General features: G+C 41.4%; 1 protein-coding gene across 4 annotated transcripts in view; it reads right to left on the bottom strand.

Annotated features, from left to right (window-relative positions):
• EPB41L4A (erythrocyte membrane protein band 4.1 like 4A) overlaps positions 1–26,629 on the bottom strand; it is a 297,461-nt gene that overhangs the window by 133,134 nt on the left and 137,698 nt on the right. For all 4 annotated transcript variants that reach the window (XM_070377187.1, XM_070377185.1, XM_005902712.3 and 1 more), the window contains 2 exons: positions 5,459–5,510; positions 429–507 (listed from right to left, as the gene is read on the bottom strand). In XM_070377187.1, the coding sequence (XP_070233288.1) occupies positions 429–507; positions 5,459–5,510 (131 nt within the window). The remainder of the gene's footprint in view (positions 1–428; positions 508–5,458; positions 5,511–26,629) is intronic.

Raw genomic sequence — 26,629 nt, 5'->3', positions numbered from 1 at the left:
CAAAGAGAGTCAAACACGACTGAGTGAGCAACAACAACAATAACTGAATCGACTTTGCTGTCCAGCAGAAAATAACACAACATTGTTATTCAACTATACTTCAATCAATTTTAAAATATATTTATATCTTCCATTTCCATATTCATATGGCTACTTTTACATGACTACACAGTAACGATACAGATATATCCCATCACAGTAGATGCAGAATCTATTATGACATCACCCAGGTCCGTGTCATTGTTCAAGCACATCTATCATTAGACGCTGAACTGCCTCATGCAAGGCGAGTTTAAATTTAACTCTCACAGGAAACGCTTACAAGACACATGCAGACACCATCCCAACATTTGACTCCAATTTGTTTTAAATAAAGCCTTTTGTATATGCCATACATGTACTGATCAAAAGCAAAGTCAGTACTATACCTGGTTATTTCTTCTTTAAGTTTACATGGATCTTCGGCATAGAATTTAATACCAAAATACAAAGTATATGGAGGTCCAGCTAAAATAAGAAATAAAAATTAAATTTCACATTAAAAACTTGCCAAAGTAGTAGTGTAATACAACAGAACTATTAAAAATTACAGTCATCAAAAATATTTGTAAACCATATACTGGATAAGGGGTTAATACAAAATATATGAGGAAGTCACACAACTCAACAGCAAAAGACAAATAGCCTTTGTCTTGGAATGGAAACTAAATAAATATTTTTCCAAAGAAGATGTTCAAATAGCCAAAGATATTCAACACATGAAAAGATATTCCACATTGCTAATCATCAGGAAAATGCAAATCAAAACCACATTAGGACACTACCTCGCACCTGTAAGAATGGACACCTGTAAGAATGGCTGTTGTCAAAAAGACAAAAATGCTGGTGACGATGTAAAGAAAGACGAGCTCTGTACACTGTTGGCGGGGACATAAATTAATGGAACCATTAGGGAAAACAGTATGGAAGTTCCTCTGAAAGTTAAAATCAGAGCCGCCATATAAGGCAACAATCCCACTGCTAGGTGCTTATCCAAAGGAAATGGAATCAGGGTCTCCGAGAGATGTAGGCACCCCCACATTCACTGCACTCCTACCACTAACTATTGCAGAAAGTACTCACTAAAATCAGCAAAAAGCTGGAAACAGTAAATGCTCAACAGCAGGTAGACAGACATACAGTCTATTTTCATTTTTAACTAAGTAAATAAAGTCACAAATTTAGAAGCTAGGGAGAGGAAGTTACACAGAACAACAGGTAACAAAGTCACAATACATTTATAACATATAAGTGATGTTATTATTTACTATTATTATGACACACGCATGCTAAGGCACACAGGAGACAAGCAACACCAGGGTCCTACCTCTCTCCCCTAGCCTATGCCTTCCTGCATAAGGCCCTCCTTATGCTGGAGCTTTTTTAGAAACTAAATTTTACAAGAAACTTTGTTAGAATTCATCCCTAGAGTTGATTCCATATGTTCAATTTCTATGTTTACTTAATCACTGTGTTGTTATTTCTGACAAATATAACTTCACCCCTGAACACAGATGTCAAGGAGGCACCGATTATTAAATATTCAGAGAGCTAGGAAGTCCATCCTCCGCTAATCTGTCTGTGTCAATAAGCTCGGTGTTACTGAGCAGGTGGGCCTGCCTCTGCCTGCAGGCCACAAGGGTTCACGAATCTGGGGACGGGAGGAGCACAGATGCTGCTGAGATGGTGTACAAAGGGAAGAAGGCCTTGTCCAGCCGCCGGGGCTGCTTTCATTCCCCAGAATAAAAGGGGAATTCCACACTACTGACCAAGCCTAGCCAGTTCAAATGTCTTTGGTGATAAGCAGTTAAGCAGAAGTTTGAAAAACATATAGTCAAAAACATTCAGTTTGGACTAATTTTCTCTAAGGACTTTTGGCCAAAATCAGCCCTCCTTTACCCACTTACATATAAAATGTCTTACGTCCAAATACACAAGTTACTATTTGATTGTATCTGATAATGTTCAAAAATGTTTCCTTAACATTTGATTCCCAGCAAGCATCTGGTAACATATGTAAGGCCGGAAAAGCTCCAAGGAGGTAAAGCAACTCACCCAAGATCCCAAAAGAGAGAACCACGTTTGCTAATACCTAGAGTTTAGTGCTTGCTGGCAACTATAGCATACAGGCTCTCAGGGAAAAAAATCATACAACTTCAGAGTAAAGTTAAATACTTCACACACATCACTGTTTTGTACATCAACTGAAGGCTAAAGAAATGGAGATTCTGGAGCAAGGATATGTCTGCCCAGGTATTTTTTCAGCTTCTTAATCTGAAGCTGACTATAAAAATAAGGTGCCAATGAAGCAAATTCCTAGATTATTATCTTGATCTATGTTTTTCTAGGTCTATCTTTAAGAAATCATTTATGTAAAGTTAATATTGTTTTACTCTAGCAAAATAGAAGCCAGAAACTGGGAATCCTCTAATCTACCTCTTGTGAAGACTGATTTCAAGGCCTTTAATGATAATAGCCTCCCTTTAGCTCAGGATATCTAAATCAAAGTTTACCAATGAGAATTCCGGTGACTAGTAAATATTCTGTCATTTTTACAGATATTCCTTCTGACTTATCTGCTGGAGATGTGAGAGGCATTCTCCTTCATTAATTATCAAACTATCTTAAAAAATAAAAAATTATGCATTATTCAATTGTTATGCTGCTGCTAAGTCGCTTCAGTCATGTCTGACTCTATGCAACCCCACAGATGGCAGCCCACCAGGCTCCTCTGTCCCTGGGATTCTCCAGGCAAGAACACTGGAGTGGGTTGCCATTTCCTTCTCCAATGCATGTATGCATGCTAAGTCGCTTCAGTCGTGTCCACCCTCTGTGTGACCCTATGGACAGCAGCCCACCAGGCCCCTCTGTCCATGGGACTCCCAGGCAATAGTACTGGAGTGGGTTGCCATTTCCTTCTCCATTCAATTATAGTATCAGTGATTTATTCTTCCTGTACATCAAATTTTTGACAGGATGACATTTATTTAGGATAAGAAAGTTATAACTGCATTAAGAAATGCAGTTAAAAACTGTAACTGCATTACAGATTATGGATATTAAACATAATATTTCATACCATGTAAAGAAATAGATACTTCATGAGGTGGATGAAACTGGAGCCTATTATACAGAGTGAAGTAAGCCAGAAGGAAAAACACCAATACAGTATACTAACGCATATATATGGAATTTAGAAAGATGGTAACAATAACCCTGAGTACGAGACAGCAAAAGAGACAGTGATGTATAGAACAGTCTTATGGACTCTGTGGGAGAGGGAGAGGGTGGGAAGATTTGGGAGAATGGCATTGAAACATGTAAAATATCATGTATGAAACGAGATGCCAGTCCAGGTTCGATGCACGATATTGGATGCTTGGGGCTAGTGCACTGGGACGACCCAGAGGGATGGTATGGGGAGGGAGGAGGGAGGAGGGTTCAGGATGGGGAAAACATGTATACCTGTGGTGGATTCATTTTGATATTTGGCAAAAACTAATACAATTATGTAAAATTTAAAAATTAAATAAAATTAAAAAAATAATATAATTGACATACAAAAAAAAAAAATAGATACTTCAAATGTTCTTAAAGGAACATTAGAATAATATACTTTAAATAAAATAATTTACATTTTTCTCCACATTTGCATAGAAATCTGCTTTAAAATAGTAAAATTTTTCTAATTTTTGAACTGGTATTTTTTAAGTAAGTGGTTGAAATGGACAAGAATTTATTGTATTTATTATTCTACCTGAATCTTTTGGAAAAGTGCAGATTTCTAGATCCTGAGGGATGAGACTTGTTAAACTGGAGCATCTACCATTCGTATCAGGATACCTCATGGAAGTTATCTGCATTCACATCTAATCACATGAACCTCCTGCTTCCTCTCAGCCTTCAGTGGGCAGTTTGCTCACTCAGGAAGCACGTGGAATGAAAAGTCAGATGGTCAGGGCTTTGGTCATCCCTCCAGTACTGAGCAGCTTCTCATCCATGGCAGGTCGCAAACCCTTTCTGATTAGGACTTACTCTTGTGTAGGCTGAGGAGGCAGAACTTGATGTCTAAGGTATGTATTTTGAGGGTGTTTTCTCATCTCATAGGCCACCAGCCCCATCTCTGAAACCTGTTGCCCATTCTCATCCAGAATGCTGGCCCGCATACCAACTGTGTTTGTACTGACCTTGGAAAAGCCTAGACACAGCTGAGTGGACTGAACTGAGCTACTAATGCAAACTGGCCAAACACCCTCCCAAGCGTTTGGAGTTGCAATTCAGAGACAGTCAGTTCTTCTGCTTGTGGCTAGAACTATAACTTGGAAACTGCGGAGGTTTCCACCACAGACATGGAGGGGCAAAAAGAGCCAGACCACAGAGAGAAACAAAAATGATGCTGATGTTCAGAGAAATGGTATGTGCCGAGTTCCTGACAACTTTGCAGCTCTTAGTTCCTAGCCCTTCCTGAGGCCCAGCTCTGTTCCTGCCCGTGGGGTCCATGGAGCACCATGTGACCCATGTGACCCCAGGGAATGAATCAACACAGGAAAAGTACAGACTCAGGGTCGGGTAAGAAGGCCAGAAGAGTCCTCCAGGTCTTATCAGCAATAATTCAGCGAAATAGTTTAATGATATGGTTTCAGTTTGGGACGACAAAAAAGTTTCAGAGATGGTTACTGGTCACGGCTACAAACCAATATGAGTGTATTTAATGCTGCTGAACTGTACACTCCAAAATGGTTAACATGGTACATCTCATGTTATACATTTTACTAACAATTTTAATAATAAAGATGATTTAAAAACAACTACTCTTCTACATACTTAAGGGCTGCAAGTGTGTGGGCATGTGTACATTTAAAAACAAAAATTTGAGTTATGAAAATTAATGTTAATGAATATAACATTAATTAGACTTCTGGGTCAATTAGTAGATTCATATTGATAAAATCAAAACCAAAATAGATGGATCCTTTCTGAATTCATAGCAATCTTTCAGGTTATGAGGGCACTCCTTAATTATTGACCCAGTAAATAATGTGAAGGGCAATACCACTCTTTAACCCAAGAAACTCAAGCACTTTAATATATTCAATGTCCACTTGCTTTTCAAATCAGTGCATCTCTGCTTTTTCTGTCTGAAGGTGAAATTTCAAAAGCAGTGGAAAAATCACAGACAGAAGTCCAGGCCAGGTGCACCCAAAAGCAAAATTCAATACTCATATCTCCTCAGAGTCCCTATCCACACAATCTAATCAGAGTCTGCAGAGACTGAACAATGTATAAACACCCATTTCCATATTCTGGCACTCAAATGATAATATTCACACCTGTGGTCTTAAAGCCTATTCCTGCACTCATCTAATCAAGGACATTACATCATTTTCAAATTTCAACAAAATTAAAATCAAATACCTACTGTTGATCAGTTCTTTGTGTTCAGACAGGGTTTTCGCAGGATCCAACCAATACTGGTGTGAGGAAGAAAAGAGTAATAGCAGAAATTAGTTGCATTTCATTGGCCTTCTCTTCAAGAATATTTGCAAAGTGTTATTTTTTTAATTACATTTAAATAACAAGTAAAACATTTGATTTATGATATATACACACAAACATATATAAGAATTTTCTGCTGCTAGAACATTAAAAGAGAAATGACGTCAGGGTTTGGAAAGAAGCAGAGAAGAGAAACAGTACATGCTGGGTTCTTAGTTGAATTCTCATGTTGGTTATAAGATCAGTAACATCAAGGTAATGATGAGTGAGTTTCTTAGTCTTTGGCTGCAGAGAATGCCGCCCAAATCTCTTTCCAGCATCCCCACAGCAACTCCCCTACAGACATGTCTCTCCCTAAAATTTTCTCTGTCCATTTCCAGTCCCCCTGACAAGCATCTCTGTCAGGTGTAAGGAATAAAGCAATCTAATCAAATCATATCCAGGAGAGGAGGCCCAGTTCAGTGGGTGAGGGTCCAAGTCCCAGAGCAGGCCTATTTGGATTCCATCCTCTCTCCCCTCATTCATCACCATATAACTTGGAACCAGTTACTGGACATCTTGGGGCTTCCCAGGTGGCACTAGTGGTAAAGAATTGTGAGTCACTCAGTCATGTCCAACTCTTTGGGGTCATGTCCACAGAATTCTCCAGGCCATAACACTAGAGTAAGTAGCCTTTCCCTTCTCCAGGGAATCTTCCAACCCAGGGATCGAACCCAGCTCTCCCACATTGCAGGTGGATTCTTTACCAGATGAGCCACAAGGGAAGCCTCAGTACCAGAGTGGGTAGCCTATCCTTTCTCCAGAGGATCTTCCCAACTCAGGAATTGATCTGGGATCGCCTGCACTGCAGGTGGATTCTTTACCAACTGAGCTATCAGGGAAGCCCAGTGGTAAAGAATCTGCCTGCCAATTCAGGAGACTTGGGTCTGATCCCTGGGTTGGGAAGATCCCCTGCAGGAGAGCACGGCAACCCACTTCAGTATTCTTGCCTGGAGAATCCCATGGACAGAGGAGACCAGTGGGGCTACAGTCCACAGAGCTGCAAACAGTCGGACAGGACTGAAGAAACTTGGCACGCACGCAAGCACTGGACATCTCTCTCTGAACCTTCTTCACAGGCTTGCAGGAAGCATTAAATCAATTACGTCATGAGTCTTTATAACAGCCCCTGGCTCACACTAAGTATGCAACACATGCTAGTGATGATTATCATTAAATGTGATGGTCATTCTTAATAAGTATCATTAGCCAGTCTTAAGACACTTGTTTATTAATTCAAATTAATCTTTGGAGGACAGAATTTTAGACAGTAATGGGAGAATTTGGGGCCCTTCAAGAGGCCTTCCTTTAAATCTCACCCTTGTGAAACAAAATCACTGGAAGAAAAAGAAACAAACCTTCTGCCTCATCTGGAGGAAGAGCAGAGGAGGAGCAAACCAAGTACAAAGCAGGCGGGAGCACCCAGAGTGGCCACAGAAGCACATAGTCAAAGGGATTCCAGTGCCTGTTAAGTCAGGGGAGAGAGCAAGGTGGAACCTTTACCCCACTCTTCATGCCAAATGTTGGCGATTCCAAGGGCCAAGCTAACCAGTTTCCACAGTTTCCATTTTATCATGTTACTGGGTGAAGAAGGGGCAACTCTCGTAGCATGGAGGTAGGAGCTAGTCCAACCTGAACCACTTTATTCCCAGCACTCTTGTGTTTGTCCAGTGAAAACATTCACTCTCTCTTAATCACCGTGGGTCAGGAATAACAAACCACAAAAGGAGCCTCAGAGAACCTTTTGGCCCAGCACCCCCTTTTCCTGCCCCTTCACCAAGGGCAGAAGTGCTCACTCTGCTGTGTAACAGTACCAGTAATTATAAATAGTTATTATAATATTTTATATAATCCCCTTACCTTTTATTCCTATTTACATATAATAAAAATCATTCATCCTAAATGAGTATCATAATCATTTTATTACAGATTTTATCACAATACTTAACTCTATTCATGTATACATAATCCTATTTGCCACTCACAGAGCTGTTTCAAATTTTCCTACTTTTTCAAAAGGTAACCAATATAAACATATTTGATTATCCATCACCTTTGTGAAATAAAATCACTGAAAGAAAAAGAAGCCTTCTGCCTCATCTTATATATTTGACAAACATATATGCTACCCATCAATATAAAGGGCTTCCCTGGTGGCTCAGATGGTAAAGCATCTGCCTGCAGTGCAGGAAACCTGGGTTCAATCCCTGGGTCGGGAAGATCCCGTGGAGAAGGAAATGGCAACCCACTCCAGTATTCTTGCCTGGAGAATCCCATGGACAGAGGAACCTAGTGGGCTACAGTCAATGGGGTTGCAAAGAATCAGACATGAGTGAGCAACTAATACACAGACACATCAATATAAATGGGTAGCAACTTATAACATAATGTTCATCATCCCACTCTTATCATGTCTTAATTTTTGAAAGTCTAGAAAAACTTACTTTTAATGTAAGGTATTTGAAGAAGAGGTCATAATCAGTGAACCACTTTTGGAGTCTACAATGACTAAAGATGTGGCTTTGGTGTTAAAAAATAAATGGTTCCCAGGGAAACATTGATTCACTAAAATTTGGATTGACCATTCAATCCAAATGTTCAGCTGTGTGTTGGACACAGAGCAGACCTTCTCCCCTAGATAAAGCTAGGGCTGCTTCCTACAAAATGGAAACATTAGGTGGGTGGATTGTTTCTTGCCAAATCATGTTAAACAAAAAGGTTAGACTCTCCCTGGATTTTTCAAATAAGATAAAACAGAGGAAAACACACTCAACCTTAAACACCTGCATCAGGTTTCTATTGCTGCCATAACAACCTACACCACCATCCATTTATTCTCCCGAAGGTCTGCAGAGGTATCTTTGCTCCAGGTTTCACAGGACAAAAACCAAGATATCAACTGGCTAGGGTTCCAGAGGGTTATCTGGCAAGGAGACCCTACCCACAGAAGTACTTCTGGAAGGAGACTTAGGAGCAGGGCCATGAGAGGCTTTCCCAGTTTTCTCCAGATGTCAAGGCATACTTAATACTAGGCCTTAATTTTAGGCCTTACACTTCACTGACAAAGGTCCGTCTACTTAAGGCAGAGACCAAACTGCCAATATCCATTGGATTATCCAAAAGCAAGAGAGTTCCAGAAAAACATCTATTTCTGCTTTATTGACTATGCCAAAGCCTTTGACTGTGTGGATGACAACACACTATGGATAATTCTTCAAGAGATGGGAATACCAGACCACCTGACCTGCCTCCTGAGAAATCTGTATGCAGGTCAAGAAGCAACAGTTAGAACTCCACACGGAACAACAGACTGGTTCCAAATCAGAAAAGGAGTAAGTCACCCTACTTATCTAACTTATATGCAGAGTACATCATGCAAAATGTTGGGCTGGATGAAGCACAAGCTGGAATCAAGATTGCCAGGAGAAATATCAATAACCTCAGATATGCAGATGACATCACCCTTATGGCAGAAAGAAGAACTAAAGATCCTCTTGATGAAAGTGAAAGAGGAGAGTGAAAGTTGGCTTAAAACTCAACATTCAGAAAACTAAGATCATGCATCTGGTCCCATCACTTCATGGCAAATAGATGGGGAAACAGTGGAAACAGTGACAGGCTATATTTTGGGGGGCTCTAAAATCACTGCAGATGGTGACTGCAGCCATGAAATTAAAAGATGCTTGCTCCTTGGAAGAAAAGCTATGACCAACCTAGACAGCATATTAACAAGCAGAGGCATCACTTTGCCAACAAAGTTCCATCTAGTCAAAGTTATGGTTTTTCCAGTAGTCATATATGGATGTGAGAGTTGGACTATAAACAAAGCTGAATGCTGAAGAATTGAAGCTTTTGAACTGTGGTGTTGGAGAAGACTCTTGAGAGTCCCTTGGACTGCAAGGAGATCCAACCAGTCCATCCTAAAGCAGATCAGTCCTGGGTGTTTATTGGAAGGACTGATGCTGAAGCTGAAACTCCAATACTCTGACCACCTGATGTGAGGAACTGACTCATTTGAAAAGACCCTGATGCTGGGAAAGATTGAGGGCAGGAGGAGAAGGGGACAACAGAGGATGAAATGGTTGGATGGCCTCACCAACTCGATGGACATGAGTTTGTGTAAGCTCCAGGAGTTGGTGATGGACAGGGAGGCCTGGTGTGCTGCAGTCCATGGAGTCGCAAAGAGTTGGACATGACTGAGACTGAACTGACACTGTACTAAGTGCTTCGGGCAAAAAGGAGGGAGGGCAGAGGCCTGTGGTCTTACTACTCTCTAATCTCATCTCAAAACTAGTAAAAAGAAATTGCAAGAGAGTCTCTTAATCTGTCCTTCTAACAAGAGGAGAGTGAAAAAGTTGGCTTAAAGCTCAACATTCAGAAAATGAAGATCTCAGATGGCATCTGGTCTCATTGCTTCATGGCAAATAGATGGGGAAACAGGGGAAACAGTGGAAACAGTGTCAGACTTTATCTTTTTGAGCTCCAAAATCACTGCAGATGGTGACTGCAGCCATGAAATTAAAAGACGCTTACTCCTTGGAAGGAAAGTTATGACCAACCTAGATAGCATATTCAAAAGTAGAGACATTACTTTGCCAATAAAGGTCCGTCTAGTCAAGGCTATGGTTTTTCCTGTGGTCATGTATGGATGTGAGAGTTGGACTGTGAAGAAAGCTGAGCACCGAAGAATTGATGCTTTTGAACTGTGGTGTTGGAGAAGACTCTTGAGAGTCCCTTGGACTGCAAGGAGATCCAACCAGTCCATTCTGAAGGAGATCAGCCCTGGGATTTCTTTGGAAGGAATGATGCTAAAGCTGAAACTCCAGTACTTTGGCCACCTCATACGAAGAGTTGACTCATGGGAAAAGACTCTGATGCTGAGAGGGATTGGGGCCTGGAGGAGAAGGGGACGACAGAGGATGAGATGGCTGGATGGCATCACCGATTCGATGGACGTGAGTTTGAGTGAACTCCGGGAGATGGTGATGGACGGGGAGGCCTGGCGTGCTGCGATTCATGGGGTTGCAAAGAGTAGGATACGACTGCGTGACTGAACTGAACAGAACAACATTATCCCCCCAAAACAAATTTCACAAACATACTCCTCAAACCACCTTTGTTTCTTTGTTCTTCCCTCCAGAATGACTTTCAGGCATTAAAATTCCAGAGAAAGAAAACAGGAAGGAAACTTTAAGCTAAATGTAACAGGAAAAACTGGTTAACCTATTAAAAATTTCCAAATTAATGGTAATCTGTACACTTTTAAAATAAATCTTTCCTCGTGAGGTGAAAAAGCATAATGAAGGGTCCACGAGGACTTAGAAATTACAATTTTGCAACATAAAAGGAAAGACTCAAGACTCAGCCAAAGACTGCCCACTGCCATTAAATTTGCTTGGTATATATCCATAAGCACACGTGGCATTTGATCCAAAGAGAAACTGGGATTACAGAAGTCAGACAGTGATAAATGCTCCAGAATACACATAATAAACATGAGCCACCTGTTTCCATAAGCCAGCATCTTAAAATGTAAAACCCACTTACATTCAACCAAGGTAAAGAAATGACCTTGGAACCAAAGCAGCCATACTATGATGGCACTTGTCATCACACATTATCAACAACAGATCAAACGTAGCACATGTGTGATCACCATGAAACACAGCAGGCAGCTCCATAACCAGTGAGAAAAAAGGGCACAAAATTTGCTAATAACACACAGCATTCCCATTTCAGCTTTAGGGTTTGGGTTCAAATATTCACCTATATCCAGAATGGATGTAGGCTCTAAAACTGGGATAACATTCATTCACTCAACATTTATGGCATACCCACTACATATATTCTCTATACGTCATGTCAAATCTTGCCCTGAGGATTGTAGTAAAACACAAATGAGTGAGAACTTTCCCTAACCGTGAGACACGCACAGCCCAGCAGACACACAGACAGAATTACTGATACAGTATAACGTGGTGAGACTATCATCTGTATAAGACGAATACATGTAAGACAAATGTAAAAAGAAAAGGAGCTCTTCAAGGTAAGCACAGGGAGGCATCACTGAAGAGAGAATCTTTGAACAGTATGCTCACAAATAAAAAACTTCCCCAAAATACATAAATGGAGACCGAGCCCTAAGTTTTTATAAAACAGCTCAACTGCTCTTAAAGCTGACCACAGAACAAGATACTCCAAGTCCTTTACAGCAGAGGACTTACTGAAGTCAGTGCCATCTGATAGCTTATAACTATGCAGCTAAGAAATTAATGTTCCTGAGACTTACCTGGTGGTCCAGTGGCTAAGACTGCATGTTCCCAAATGCAGAGGCCCTAGGTTCAATCCCTGGTCGGGGAGCTAGACCCAGCATACCGCAACTAAGACCCAGCACAGGCAAATCAATAAATAAACATTTTTTTAAAAAAAGAAAAAAGAAATGTGTTTCTAAAGGACTTCCAGAAAGAAAAAAAAAAAAAATGGCCCATTCAGTCTTTCTGTCTGTGCTGAGTTGGGGAAAAAAGAGGAATAGAGGGCCGAGCAGGGTCCACCGCAGTGCTGGGCTACAGAACAGCTTTCCTGAACTATACTTGCTACCTAGACAGTCAAGAGGAAAGACTGCCCCATTTCTCTCATTCTCTCTCAACATTTAAGCAGCTCACTCTCTAAGAAAATCCATCAATCACTCTACCCCTTACCTTCCCCCACCTCCTCTTGCTCACTTATTTCAAACATATCCAATAGTTCTGTATATCCTCATAAGCTGGATTGGATCCTATTCAGCAGGAAGATGAAGTGACAATTAACCAAAACAGACCCTGCTCTCTCATCCTGATTTCTGCAGCGGGCTTCCTAACACAAGAGCACATTAACAGACTACAATCTCAATGTGCTGTGCTGTGCTTAGTCGGCCAGTCGTGTCCGATTCTTTGTGACCCCGTGGACTGGAGCCCACCAGGCTCCTCTGTATAATTCCAATGCCCAATCACTAAGGAGTTAAGATGACAAGCCCTCCTTGGCAATGACTCTTTGCCAGGGTATAAGGCTCCAATAGTTAGAGGGTCTTACCTCTTCAGTCCTGTCGATATTAATAACAGCATTTATGCACACAGTCTTGGCTAAATGCCCCGAGCGCCTTTTCATCCACCTTGGCTGATCATGTCTCAATTTCATCAATTTCCTATGCAACAGTCTCTGAATTGTATTTTAAAACTCTAACACTATCCAGTAAATCAATATCCTAACCTTCAAAAGATATATATTAAACTCGGGATCCAACCTTTCATTTGACAACTGTTCTTTTGGAGTCTCCTAGAGCTCTAATGTTTAGAGAAGGAAATGGCAACCCACTCCAGTGTTCTTGCCTGGAGAATCCCAGGGACGGGGGAGACTGGTGGGCGGCCATCTATGGGGTCGCACAGAGTCGGACACGACTGAAGTGACTTAGCAGCAGCAGCAGGAGAGCTCTAATAGTAGAATAAAGCCTAAAACATTTTAGATAATGCATGGACAGCATGGAGTAAAAAGAGCTTTGCTACATCTTATTTCACACTGAGTATAATACTGACTCTTCTTTGGAGAATTTAAGAATACCACAATGGTATTTAATAATGTTTCTTGTAGATCCAAAAAAGGCTTTAAAGCACACAGTCTGTATCAATATAACAAAATAACTTATTGATCTAAGGGAGTATGAAGAGTTGGCAATCTGTAAGTGACAATGGAGCCAAAAAGATCTAAAAAAAATGATACTGCAAGTCATTCCTGGGGAGTTCCAGGACTTGACATAATTTGCACATACATTCCTAGAAATTCAGGGCTTCAATAATGGCTATTTGGTTTTTTCTATGCCCATTTCCCAATGTCCCTATACAGACACATCTCAGGTCCTCTAAGCAACATTCACAGGATGTGATTTTAATTTGCTCCTTGGTATCAATCACAGAAGCCTTGGAACCTCGGGTAAAACCACCATTACAGAGCTACTCATAGCAGGGACAGAAATCAGGGCTTGTCATTAAGCCATCATGAGGGGATGGGGGGCGGGATGGGCCAGTGTGTAACCAGGCCTTATTTTTCAACAAAAGTGGATTCTATTGCACCATCTGACTACTCAAGAAGTGACACTGGCCCCAGGAACAATTCCTCAGTTCTTTCCCACAGACCCTGGCACCAACTAAGGCTTAGAGAACTAACAACAGTAATGGCTAACACCTATTAAATGCTTACCATGTGCCAGGCACTATTGAAGACTTTACACGTTCACTTATTTAGTCCCTTTAATTATGAATTAGAAACTACAAAAATTACCCTCTGACAAATGAGGAAACTGATTAAACAACTTGCCCCAAAATACAGAATGACAGATCCAAGGAACTGAACTTCCTTTTATTTTAGGTTCAAACTAAGCCCTCTTCAAGAATACTGTCTGAATAGGAACGCAAAACTTCAATTTCAAGATTCATACACTTGACTACCAAACTTCTTTTTTCCCAGCTCACTCCCTCATATTCTGACTCCACCAGGATACAACTGAGAGTTGCTACTACCTTTGCATCATCTTTCCTCCCCGTTCCAATGCACGTCCTCACTTTGCTCGTGATTCATTCTTTGTTCACTCAAAATTGTCCTCAATTCCCCTGCACAATCTTCTCTCCATTTATCCACTGGAAAACAAACAAACAAACAAACAGCTGCTAACTCTCCGCCTTCTCCATGCCAGCACCTGAGAGGCTAACTGTAACTGAAGACTCGAATTGCACAACCACAGATGGGCTCACTTTAAAGTCATTATTAGGAACCACTGACACCACCCAGAATCCTACTACATATTATTCTTTCACTTGCCTGGACAACTCTTCCATACTTTCTCTTCCCCTTTCTCACTCTCAGCTGATGATCCTTCTTGTTTCACTGAGAAAACTGAAGCTATCAGGTGAGAACACGTATGCCTTCTCACAACATCTCCCAACCTGTGAGATCTGTGCTGGTCCTGTCTCCTCTCCTATTGCTGTGGAGGAATGGCCACGCTCCACTGAAGCCCATCCCTTCCCATCTTTTCAGGAATATGGTCCCAGCAATTTTGTGCTCTCTTCCCTGCACCATCAAAGCTTCCCTTTCCACAGAATCATTCCTGGCTGAATACATGCTTTTGCTGCTGCTAAGTTGCTGCTAAGTCACTTCAGTCGTGTCTGACTCTGTGCAACCCCATAGATGGCAGCCCACCAGGCTCCCCCGTCCCTGGGATTCTCCAGGCAAGAACACGGGAGTGGGTTGCCATTTCCTTCTCCAATGCATGAAAGTGAAAAGTAAAAGTGAAGTCGCTCAGTCGTGTCCGACCCTCAGCGACTCCATGGACTGCAGCCTTCCAGGCTCCTCTGTCCATGGGATTTTCCAGGCAAGAGTACTGGAGTGGGGTGCCACTGCCTTGTCCATACATGCTTTTATTTCTCCCATATTGAAACACACACACACTTTTGAGCCCATATCTGCCCATTTTACTTCTATGCTTTAAAACAAATCTCTGGTGGGCGAGGGGAGTTCAATATTCTGGTCCCTCTCACCACATCACTGCCCCCCTCAACCCCCGCCGCCACTTAGATGGTAGTGATTTGCTGGACGCATCCCCTCTATACCCAGCAATGTCCTATCTACTTTGGGATTTGCAGAGATGAAATTTAGGAGACATAAGACATGGACCATTAACAAATCTCAAAGTAAATTCTAAGATTTTTTTAACAACTGTCTGCATGCTCACTCATTCAGTTGTGTCTGATTCTTTGCAACGCTATGGACTGTAGCCCGCCAGGCTCCTCTGCCCATGGAATTTTCCAGGCAAGAATACTGGAGTGGGTGGCCATTTCCTCCTCTAGGGGATCTTCCCGACCCAGGGATCAAACTCACATCTCTTGCATCTCCTGCACTGGCAGGTGGATTCTTTGCCACTGCACCACCTGGCAAGCCCCTTTAACATCTGCAGCTTGCATTTATTGACCTTACCATATGTCTGGAACTATCTAAACCCATTTCTGGATTTATTATGTCATTTTGATTTTTCCTCACATCAGGGTACTGGGCAGATGAATTAGTTGATAGAGCTTGTTATGAGTTGATGAATGTGAAATCATTTCCCAAATTATAAAATGCCATATGGACTTAAGGGAAGTGCTGGGAATTTCATGTAGGCTAGGTGGGTAATTTGGAGAGTAGACTCAGATTAGTGAAGACTTAGGAAAAAAAAAAAGTGGAGCTTGGATTATGAGTCCCTATTTACAGATGGGGTATTTCAGTCTCTGAAAGGCCTAGTGGTGTATTCAAGATCATACTGTGAATGAGTTAGGGAATCATTAAAGTTTCCTGACACTGGGTCCAGTACCTTAAGGGCATGGAAAACTTTAATTTGTAATTTGAAAATAAGAAAAATGAAACCAATGGCATTTTACATGACCTGCATACCTACTGTGTGCCAAGCACTGCACTAGATGTTTTGCCTATCATTTTTTCACGTTAACCTTTTGACAACCTTGTAAGAAAAGTACTTGTATCCCCATTTTATAGGTGGAGACAGAGTAGTGGCCTACAGTTCCACAATGGGTCAATTAGGAAGCAGAGATTCAAACTCAAACATGCCTGTATCCAAAATAACTTCCATCTCCACTCTATCACTATGCCTTCACTCAAGTGGAATAAATCTGCTACATGAATTGTTCTCCAGCATTATTTATTTTCCCCAAATTTGATCATAACTGCTCATTCAAGGGCTGAGCTTCCCACGGCCTCTTGAGAACCCACTCTAGTGCCAACAGCAATTGTTAACCCTAATGACAGGTGCAGAGTCATCACCCACTGTCTTGAAATACCTTTGTCATGCGCTCTCTCCCTCCGGCCTTTCTTCCTACTTCACTGACCACAACTTCACAGTCTCCTCTGTTGGGTGCTCACTATCTCCTTAACCAGGAAAGGCTGGATTGCCCTGGGCTCACACCTTACAACCAGGCTCCTGGCTTTAAACGTCATCCATACATGACACCTCTCAAATGCATAGCCAGACCAGAATTGCCCCCCGAAGCCAACTAACTTCCTACTTAGATGCTATTAGAATCTTTAAACTTCACATGTTCAAAGAGGAAATGATGATTCTACTCCCTTCCAGAAAAACCCGTTCTCCTGTAGTCTTTCCCATCTCAGTAAATGATACAAAACTCTTCCGTTGGTTCCAGTCAAAGCCTCTTTACCGTCTATCTCTTCTATCAATCTGCAAATACTGCTGGCTTGTTAAAACACAAATAGAATCTGACAAATTCTTACCGCTCCCAGAGCCAAGCAGTCATCACCATTTACCTGCATTTCTTAAACAACTCCTTTAATGGTACCGCAGGTTCTACCTCAGCATTTAGAGGAATGCTTTAAAAATGCAGATCAGATCAGCTTACTCTCCTCTACATCCTCTAGTTGTTTCCCTTCTTATACAAATTAAAATCCAAACTCCTTATGATGATCTGTAAGGCCCTACCTGATCTGGCCCGCTCCTGTCAACTCTCCATTATGTGTTTTGATGATGAGGTAGCAGGAAGGACCTTAAGAAAAGTGTTAGTGGGAGCCTTAGGGCCCCCATGGGTGAGTGTGTGTGAAGTCACTCAGTTATGTCCGCCTCTGTGACCACGTGGACTGTTGTCCTCCAGGCTCCTCTGGTCACGGGATTCTCCAGGAAAGAATACTGGAGTGGGCTGCCATGCCCTCCTTCAGGGGATCTTCCTGACCCAGGGATTGAACCAGCCTCTCTTAAGTCTCCTGTATTGGTAGATGGTTTCTTTACCATTAGCACCACCTGGGAAGCCCTTAGGGCCCCCAAGGGGGCCTAAAGGAAAGCAAAGAGAAACCTGCTGGAAGCAGGAAGAAAGACCTGACTTTTCAGGCAGAGAGTTTAGCAATGCTGTTGCCTCGGGCATCATGGAAAATAAAAGATGCACCTATTGAACTGGACGATCCAGACAAGGAGATGTCCAGGCAGACTGGAGAAAGTCTTGACTGACTTCTTTGGCTCCCTATAATGAAAGCTAAGAGGAAAGAGATATACTGAAAACTGACTGTGAAATATCAACTAGGACTTAACAGGTTTGAAAATAAAATTCTCTCACTTTTAGACTTATCAAAAGGCAAATGATGCTACAATTAAGAAATGGCTCCTGGGCAAAGGCCAAATCCAGAGTGCCGTCAGGAAATTATGAATGTAACCATAAAACTTAAGTCTTCATAACATCTAATATGATATATTATCATGCATAAAACAGATAGCTAGTAGGAAGCTGCTGTATAACACAGTGAGCTCACCTGGTGCTCTGTGACAACCGAGAGGGGATGGATGGGAGGTGGGGTGGTAGGGAGGTTCAAGAGGGAGTTCAGTCCAGTTCAGTCACTCAGTCATGTCTCTTTGCGACCCCATGGACTGCAGCAAGCCAGGCCTCCCTATCCATCACCAACTCCCAAAGTTTCCTCAAATTCATGTCCATCGAGTCGGTGATGCCATCCAACCACCTCATCCTCCATCATCCCTTTTTCCCTCTCAATCTTTCCCACCATCAGGGTCTTTTCAAATGAGTCAACTCTTCACATGAGGTTGCCAAAGTATTGGAGTTTCAGCTTCAACATCAATCCTTCCAATGAGTATTCAGGACTGATTTCCTTTAGGATGGACTGGTTGGATCTCCTTGCACTCCAAGGGACTCTCAAGAGTCTTCTCTAACACCACAGTTCAAAAACATCAATTCTTTGGCGCTCAGCTTTCCTTACAGTCCAACTCTCACATCCATACATGACTACCGGAAAAACCATAGCTTTGACTAGATGGACCTTTGTTGGCAAAGTAATGTCTCTGCTTGTTAATATGCTGTCAAGGTTAGTCATAACTTTTCTTTCAAGGAGCAAGAGTCTTTTAGTTTCATGGCTGCAGTCACCATCTGCAGTGATTTTGGAGCCCAAAAAATAGTCTGTCACCATTTCTCATCTATTTCCCATGAAGTGATGGGACCAGATGCCATGATCTTAGTTTTCTGAATGTTGAGTTTTAAGCCAACTTTTTCACTCTCCTCTTTCACTTTCATCAAGAGGCTCTTTAGCTCTTTTTCACTTTCTGCCATAAGAGTGGTGTTACCTGTATATCTGAGGTTATTGATATTTCTCCCTGCAATCTTGATTCCAACTTGTAATTCATTCAGCCCAGAGTTTCTCATGATATACTCGGCATATAAGTTAAATAAGCAGGGTGACAATATACAGCCTTGACGCATTCCTTTCCCTATTTGGAACCAGTCTGTTGTTCCATGTCCATGTCTAACTGTTGCTTCCTGACCTGCATATAGGTTTCTCAAGAGGCAGGTCAGGTGGTCTGGTATTCCTATTTCTTGAATAATTTACCACAGTTTGTTGTGGTCCACATAGTCAAAGGCTTTGGCATAGTCAAAAAGCAAAAGTAGATGTTTTTCTGGAACTCTCTTGCTTTTTCAATCATCTAACAGCTGCTGGCAGTTTGATCTCTGGTTCCTCTGCCTTTTCTAAAACTAGCTTGAACATCTGGAAGTTCACGGTTCACGTACTGTTGAAGCCTGGCTTGGAGAATTCTGTGCATTACCTTGCTAGCACGTGAGATGAATTCAATTGTGCGGTAGTTTGAGCATTCTTTGGCATTGCCTTTCTTTGGGATTGGAATGAAAACTGACCTTTTCCAGTCCTGTGGCCACTGCTGAGTTTTCCAAATTTGCTGACATATTGAGTGCAGCACTTTCACAGCATCATCTTTCAGGATTTGAAATAGCTCAACTGGAATTCCATCACCTCCACTAGCTTTGTTCGTAGTGATGTTTATGTGTATACTTATGACTGATTCACACTGTTGTATGGCAGAAAGCAACATGGCATTATTAAGCAATTTTCCTCCAATTAAAAAAAAAAAAAGATCTAAAACGATACCTTGTAAACAAAGAAAAGTCCCTCTAAGAATCTTAAGGGCATTGTTTTCCAAAACTTTTACAAGGAATCGAAGGTTTGAAGAGCTTATTTCAAGAAACAGTGATTTGTCCCTAATTATTAGAGAACTGAAAATCAAAACTACAATGAGATATCACCTCTCACCAGCCAGAATGACTATCATCAAAAATCCATGAACAATAAATGCCAGAGAGCATGTGAAGAGAAGGGAACCCTCCTACACTGTTAGCGGAAATGTAATTGGTACAGCCACTATGCCTAACAGTACGGAGGTTCTTTAAAAAACTAAAAACTAAAATAGGCCCTGCAATCCCACCCCTGGACATATATCCAGAGAAAAACATGATCCAAAAGGATACATGCACCTCACTGTTCACTGAAGCACTGTTTACAGTAGTCAAAACATGGAAGCAACGTAAATGTCCATCAACAGAGGAATGGATAAATAAGATATAAGACATATATATACAATGGAATATCACTCAGCCATTAAAAGGAATGAAATAATGCCATTTGCAGCAGCACAGATGCTAGAGATTGTCACACTGAGTGAAGTATGTCAGACAGAGAAGGAGAAGTATCACATGACACCCCTTACAAGTAGAATCTAAAAAGAAAGGATACAAATGAACTACTCACAAAACAGAAACAGACTTAGAGAAGGAACTGAACCGTTGCTGGTGGGGAAGGATGGGGAAGGGACACTTAGGGAGTTTGGGATGGACATGTATGCACTGCTATATTTTAAAGGGCCTACTGTACGCACAAGGAACTCTGCTTAATGTTATGTGGCAATCTGGAAGGGAGGGGGCTTTGGGGAAGAATGGATACACGTATATGCACGGCTGAATCATTTTGCTGTTCATCTGAAACTATCACCACATTGTCAATCAGTTGTGCATATGTGCTTAGTCGCTCAGCCATGTCTGACTCTTTGTGACCCCATGGAACGTAGCCTACCAGCCTCCTCTGCCCATGGGGTTCTCCAGGCAAGAATGTTGGAGTGGGTAGCCATTCCTTTCTCCAGGGACAATTCCCAACCCAGAGATAGAACCTGGGACTCCTGTGTTACAGGTGAATTCTTTACCATCTGAGCCACCGGGGACGCCCTGGAGAATGGATACACACATATATACAGCTGAGTCCTTTTGCTGTTCACCTGAAATTATCATAACATTGTTAATCGGTTGTACTCCAATACAAAATAAAAAAATTTTTTTAAAGAAATAGCAATTTGTATGGCCTGTGTCAAATAGAATTGATTATAAATTGATTCATAAGAAATCCATGAATTTTTTTAAAGAAATTATATCAGTTTTAGTTGAAAGGACAGAAATCATACACACTGAAAAGGGGCCTTTGGAACCCAAGCTTCATCAGGCAAAAAGCAGACTGAAAATACTACTCAGCTGCAAACACACTTTAGTTTTTATAGAAAGGAAAAGAAAACTCAGAGAACAGAATCAAAAGCCCAGAGGGAAGGGGCAACTGTCACAAGCAGTTAAGACCGAGCTCTAATCAAAGAAACGGCTGCATGACCCTGGCTAGATTTCAGAACTGTTATGGACTAGTAACTGCTATGTGCCTCCTGTTTTCCCTCATTCTAAATGCAACTGTCTGTACCAATTAGGGGCTTTCCCAGGGGCTCAGCAGTAAAGAATCTGCCTGCCAATGCAGGAGACACAGGTTCAATGCCTGGGTCAGGAAGATCCCCTGGAGAAGGAAATAACAACCCACTCCAGTATTCTTGCCTAGGAAATCTCATGGACAGAAGAGCCTGGTAGGCTACAGTTCATGGTGCTGCAAAGAGTCGGACAAAACTTAGTGACAAAACAACAACAAATACCGATTATCCTATCCCATGTGTGTCCCATCAGTATATGCTGAATGATGGTCTGGGGTATGCAGATACATATTTCTTACCCTTCAATTCACAGCTCTTCAGATCAAGAGAAACTATATTCACAAGATTGAACTGCAAGTACTGAAGAACAATACCCAAAGAGTCTGATTTGATGAACTCCTGTACCTTAAGTCTGAGTCTAATGCCATACTAAATGAGATTTGGAAAGGCCTTGGGAGGGATGTGAGTGCATTTTATATGTAGGAAGAAGAGAAATAATTTTTGGCTGGAAGATAAAACTTTCATGTTTTGAAACATGGGCAAATTTAGCTGATGCTCCTCTCATCAAGTGGGATCATCTAATCTCTCTTCCATTTAAATACAGACTGGCCGTTCCTCTCTTCAAATCAGCAGAATACAGCAAAAGTAATACTCTCTGACTTCTGGGCTTAATTACAAAAGGTGATACTGCTTTGCCCTTCGGAGAAGGCAGTGGCACCCCACTCCAGTACTCTCGCCTGGAAACTCCCATGGACGGAGGAGCCTGGTGGGCTGCTGTCTGTAGGGTTGCACAGAGTCGGACACGACTGACGTGACTTAGCAGCAGCAGCTTTGTCCTTCCCTCCCTATCTTCCTCTGAATGCCTGCCCTGGAAACCCAAACTCTACCCTGTGAACAAGTCAAGCAACAACATGTCAAGTCCACATGTAGGTGTTCCATCACCAGCCAAGCCCAAGCCAGTGCCGACATCCACAATCAGACACGTGGCTAAGATTTCAGATGACTGCAGCCTCCAGCCTTTGAGCCTCTCCAGTTGAAAATAGTGATGCAGAGATAAGCGATCCCTACAAAGCCCTGTCCTCGTCACAGGTTCAAGAACAGAGTCGCTTTTTTTTTTTTTTTCTTGACTGTGCTATGCGACTTGTGGGATTTTAGTTCCCTGACTAGGGATTGAAACCATATCCTCAGCAGTGAAAGCATGGAGTCCTAACCACTAGTCCACCAAGGAATTCCTAGAGTTGCCTTAATGTATTTATATTTTTTAAAAGAAAAAACTTCATGTATATATCTATTTAGCTGTGCTGGGTCTTCCTTGCCACACGAGCTTTTCTCCAGTTGTGGTGAGTAGGGGCTACTCTAATTTTGGCCCACAGGTTTCTCACTGCAGTGGCTTCTCTTGTTGGGAATCACAGGTTCCAAGGCACACAGCCTTCAGTAGTTGTAGCTCCCTGGATACAGAACATGGGCTCAGAAGTTGTGGTACACAGGCTCAGATCCCCTGCAGCACATGGGATGTTCCCAGATCAGAGAAGCAACCCGTGTCTCCTGCACTGGCAGGCAGATTCTTTACCACTGAGCCACCAGGGAAATCCACCTTAATTTAAAATCACTAAATTTGGAGGTGAATGTTACAGAGCCATGATGAACAGGAACATATGCTAATTCATCAAGGTCTCTTTGTTCCTCACTCTTGCATTGAACAGGTCTGCTGTTCCCTCTGTGTTTAAATCATCTGTGAACCTGATGAGCATGCCCTAACCCTCTACAGCTTTATTCTAGGAGCTGATATCAATACTGTAACCTCTAAGACATACCTAGAGACTTCCTTCTAAATTGATATCATTTAAAAATCAGTTCTCTCTGCTTAAGACTTAGTCAACTAAACTATCTTTCAATTTAACCATCATTTTTTCATTGAATCCACACATATATCAACTATTCCATATAACTTTCTGAATTCTAAATATACTAGTTTTATCAGAATAAAGCAGTCAGACATGAGTTGGTTTTCTGGTTATTAATAGAACCATGTTGGATTATAGTGACCAACTATTATACCTCCTTGTAGCCCACAGATCATCCCATGGACATGCCTTCCTATCAAGCTATGACTATCTCTAGTTAGGCTTCTCCACACTGCATCCATAGGCTGTTCCTAATCTCTAAGGGGCCAGGATATCTAATAACAAATGAGTTTTGATTTCTTCTTAAAATAAAAATAAACAGTGTCTTAAGCATGACAGATTTCATGAGAAAAGTTCTGAATCCTTGAATGGACTTTAAGATATTACCTCAGTGCTATAGGGCTTCCCTGGTGGCTCAGATGGTAAAGAATCTGCCTGCAATGCAGGAGACCCAGGTTCAATCCCAGGGTTGGGAAGATCCACTGTAGAAGGAAATGGAAACCCACCCCAGTACTCTTGCCTGAAGAATCCCATAGACAGAGGAACCTGGTGAGCTACACTCCATGGGGTCGAAAGAGCAGGACACTCCTGAGCAACTATCACTCAAGCAACTTTAGTTTTTTTTTCAGTAAGTTTTGTCTACCTTTTGGATAAATGAAGTTGCTATCTACACACTTCTAACATCTGAATAAGTGAGGCATCATGATTTATCTTGAAATAAAATCTTAAATCTTCCATACTTTGAAATCGTAGTAATTGAACTAGAGTTTTTTTTAAACTCTGTTCAAGCAACTGAATATAAAGAACCATAAATTTGTCACAGAGGAACCAAGCCAACCCAAGGGGAGTTATGCCGTGACCTGGACATGGGTACCCTGCTCAGGACCACTATACATAGTTGTGCCCAACTCCAGAGGCCAGAATTACATGGTTAGCCCAGATGTATATGGCAGCCCTGCCCCTCTTCTGCATTTATAGTCTATTTCTCCCTGCTGCTACTGTGTACATGCTCAGTCACGTCCGACTTTTTACAACCCCATGGACTGTCGTCCTCCAGGGTCCTCATCCATGGGATTTTCTGGGCAAGAATACTGCAGTGGGTTGCCATTTCTTCCTCCAGAGGATCTTCCCGACCCAAGGATCAAACCCATACCTCCACACCTTCTGCATTACAGGTGGATTATTTACCACTGAGCTACCTGGGAAGTCCCTGTTTCTCCCTAAATGACCTTAAAAACTTTGAAGTCTTAAGACTCTAAAAACCTAGGGGATCCTAAATGTGACACTGTCCTCTCAGGAACCCAGCTACTTGCCTAACATCTCCACCTAGATGTCCACTGGGCATCTGAAACTTTACCCGTTCAAAACAGAACTACTGACTCTCCACTCCCCAAATCCAGCTCCTCAGTCAGATGCTACCACTTCTCAGCTTCAGCTTCCAATAGGTTCCCACATACCCAGGCTCCCACATGCTGTCAGGCACTCTATACACCCCTCCTGCTGGTCAACCTGTCACCCTCCTCCCTATGCTTAGCACCACTGGCCTTTTTCTCACTTCTAGAAGACTTCCTATTTGTCCTTGTTTTAAGCCACTGAACTGCTGCTCCTGCCACAGCCCCTCCCTTCTTGCCTTTCAAGCCTCAGTTTAAATGGTATCTCAGAGAGACTTTTTCTGACACTCAGCAAAAGGAGCCTCCCAGTCACTCTGGCACAAGTTATGTTATTTTTAAAGCATTTGTCACTATGTGATATTTGAACACATATTTACAATTTATCTCTCCCTAGAATATAAACTAGGGACCTTGCCTTTTGCTGACCACAGCATCCTCGTTGCTGAGACAGAGTTGTGACCCAGTAAGAATCTGTTCCGTGACTCAGTGGAAACAAGAAATAGCATTTGCTCTTATCTCATCACAGTCCTAGGTCAGGTCTGGGACACCAACGAGAACAAGGATATCATACTGTAAACAAAAAGTTTTCTGAGTAAATATTCTCTGTAAAATATCCTGCAACCCAAAACAGTGGTGGGCATCATTTTTGCATAAAAAATGCTTAAAGAAATTAAGTTCCTATACAAAATAAGCTTTTAAAGGGCATACTTTTGTTAACTCAAAAGCTACTCTGAAATTTCACAATCCAAAAGAGGAAATGGGTAAATCTTGCCTCTGTCCCCAAAGAAAGTACCTGCCCCAACTTTGAACAATTTTTGGAGCACCTCTCTTACTGGAATAGTCATACAAAAATGGTCAAACTAGTCATCTTAGCTTTTTTCTTCTTTTTTAAGGTTTTTTTAAATAACATTTATGTCTTAAAAGTTAACATGTGCATAATAGGAAACCAAAAAACACAAGAAGCAAAAAAAAAAAGTCATTCATAATCATAAGCAGTTTATCATTTGATGTGTCCTTCTAGGTCTCACTTGTGTATTTTCACAACTAAGCATCCATTTTTATGTCATCAAGATCACACAGTTACGTATCATGCTGTTTCACAAAAAAGGCTCCATGTTTTTTTACCATTTCAAAGTCCCAAAGCTATGAGTATTTTGATAACCAAGTTGGTCATCTTAGCTTTTAATGCATGCAATATATTTTAAATTTAATGAATTTCAAGATAAACGTTTTATCAGTAAGCTACTGGCACATTCCAATCAAATCTCTTTTTATATTCATGAAGAAAACCCTCTTAAGATTCTGAGTAAGGTTAAATCAAGGTCAGTTTATCAGAGGTTTGTATCAGAACACTAGATTAAAAAAAAAAACCCTTGTTTCCTATGATAATCAGAAAAATGTCTAGAAACATTAAAACCACTGCTTTCCCATTATCCAATCAATCAATCGTCTGAAATTCCATCCTGCATAGCTCATTCTGAGTCAACCAGGTAGAAGACAGTCTAATAAAATGTTCATGATAATGAAATCGGCAATATTCTTGTCACGCACTTAAACAACTAAGAAGGTGTGGGCCACAGAAATTGGTCACACGAAATCTGATCTATTGACAAAAAGAACACAGCATACCTGCATACTTTGTTATATATGCAAATATATGTGGGTGTGTGTATATAGTGAAGTTAGTACCATTTCTGATAGCTTTGTTTTAAAGTATTTTGTATCTTTACCATGTTCAACTGTTCCTCCTTTTAATCTATTTTTGATGAAAAAAGACACTACTTGCCATTAGTGAAGAAAGAACTCTCTGTGCAAGATAGAATTCAGTCCTTCACCTTACTCAGTCTGAAAGACAAATTTATGGAAGCCACGGGATAATCTATTTTATTACATTTTATCAGTAAGCTGGCACATCCCAATCAAATCTCGTTTTACATTTATGAAGAAAATCCTCTTAAGAGTACATGACCCATGGAAGACACATTTGTGTCTATTATGATCAACCATCTGGGAAAGAAAAGGAATGGTGGGTGGGGGGTAAGAACTACAAGAGCGTTAGGTTCTAGGTCCTTCAAAAGCATTTTTGAAACCATGTCAAAAAAATAAACAGACAGGCTTCCCTGGTGGTCCAGTGGCTAAGAATCCACCTTGCA

The sequence above is a fragment of the Bos mutus genome, chromosome 10 (assembly GCF_027580195.1).
Source record: "Bos mutus isolate GX-2022 chromosome 10, NWIPB_WYAK_1.1, whole genome shotgun sequence".
NCBI classification, from domain to species: Eukaryota; Metazoa; Chordata; class Mammalia; order Artiodactyla; family Bovidae; genus Bos; species Bos mutus.
The sequence above is the reverse complement of the archived record's forward strand: the minus strand, read 5'-3'. Positions and strand labels throughout refer to the sequence as shown.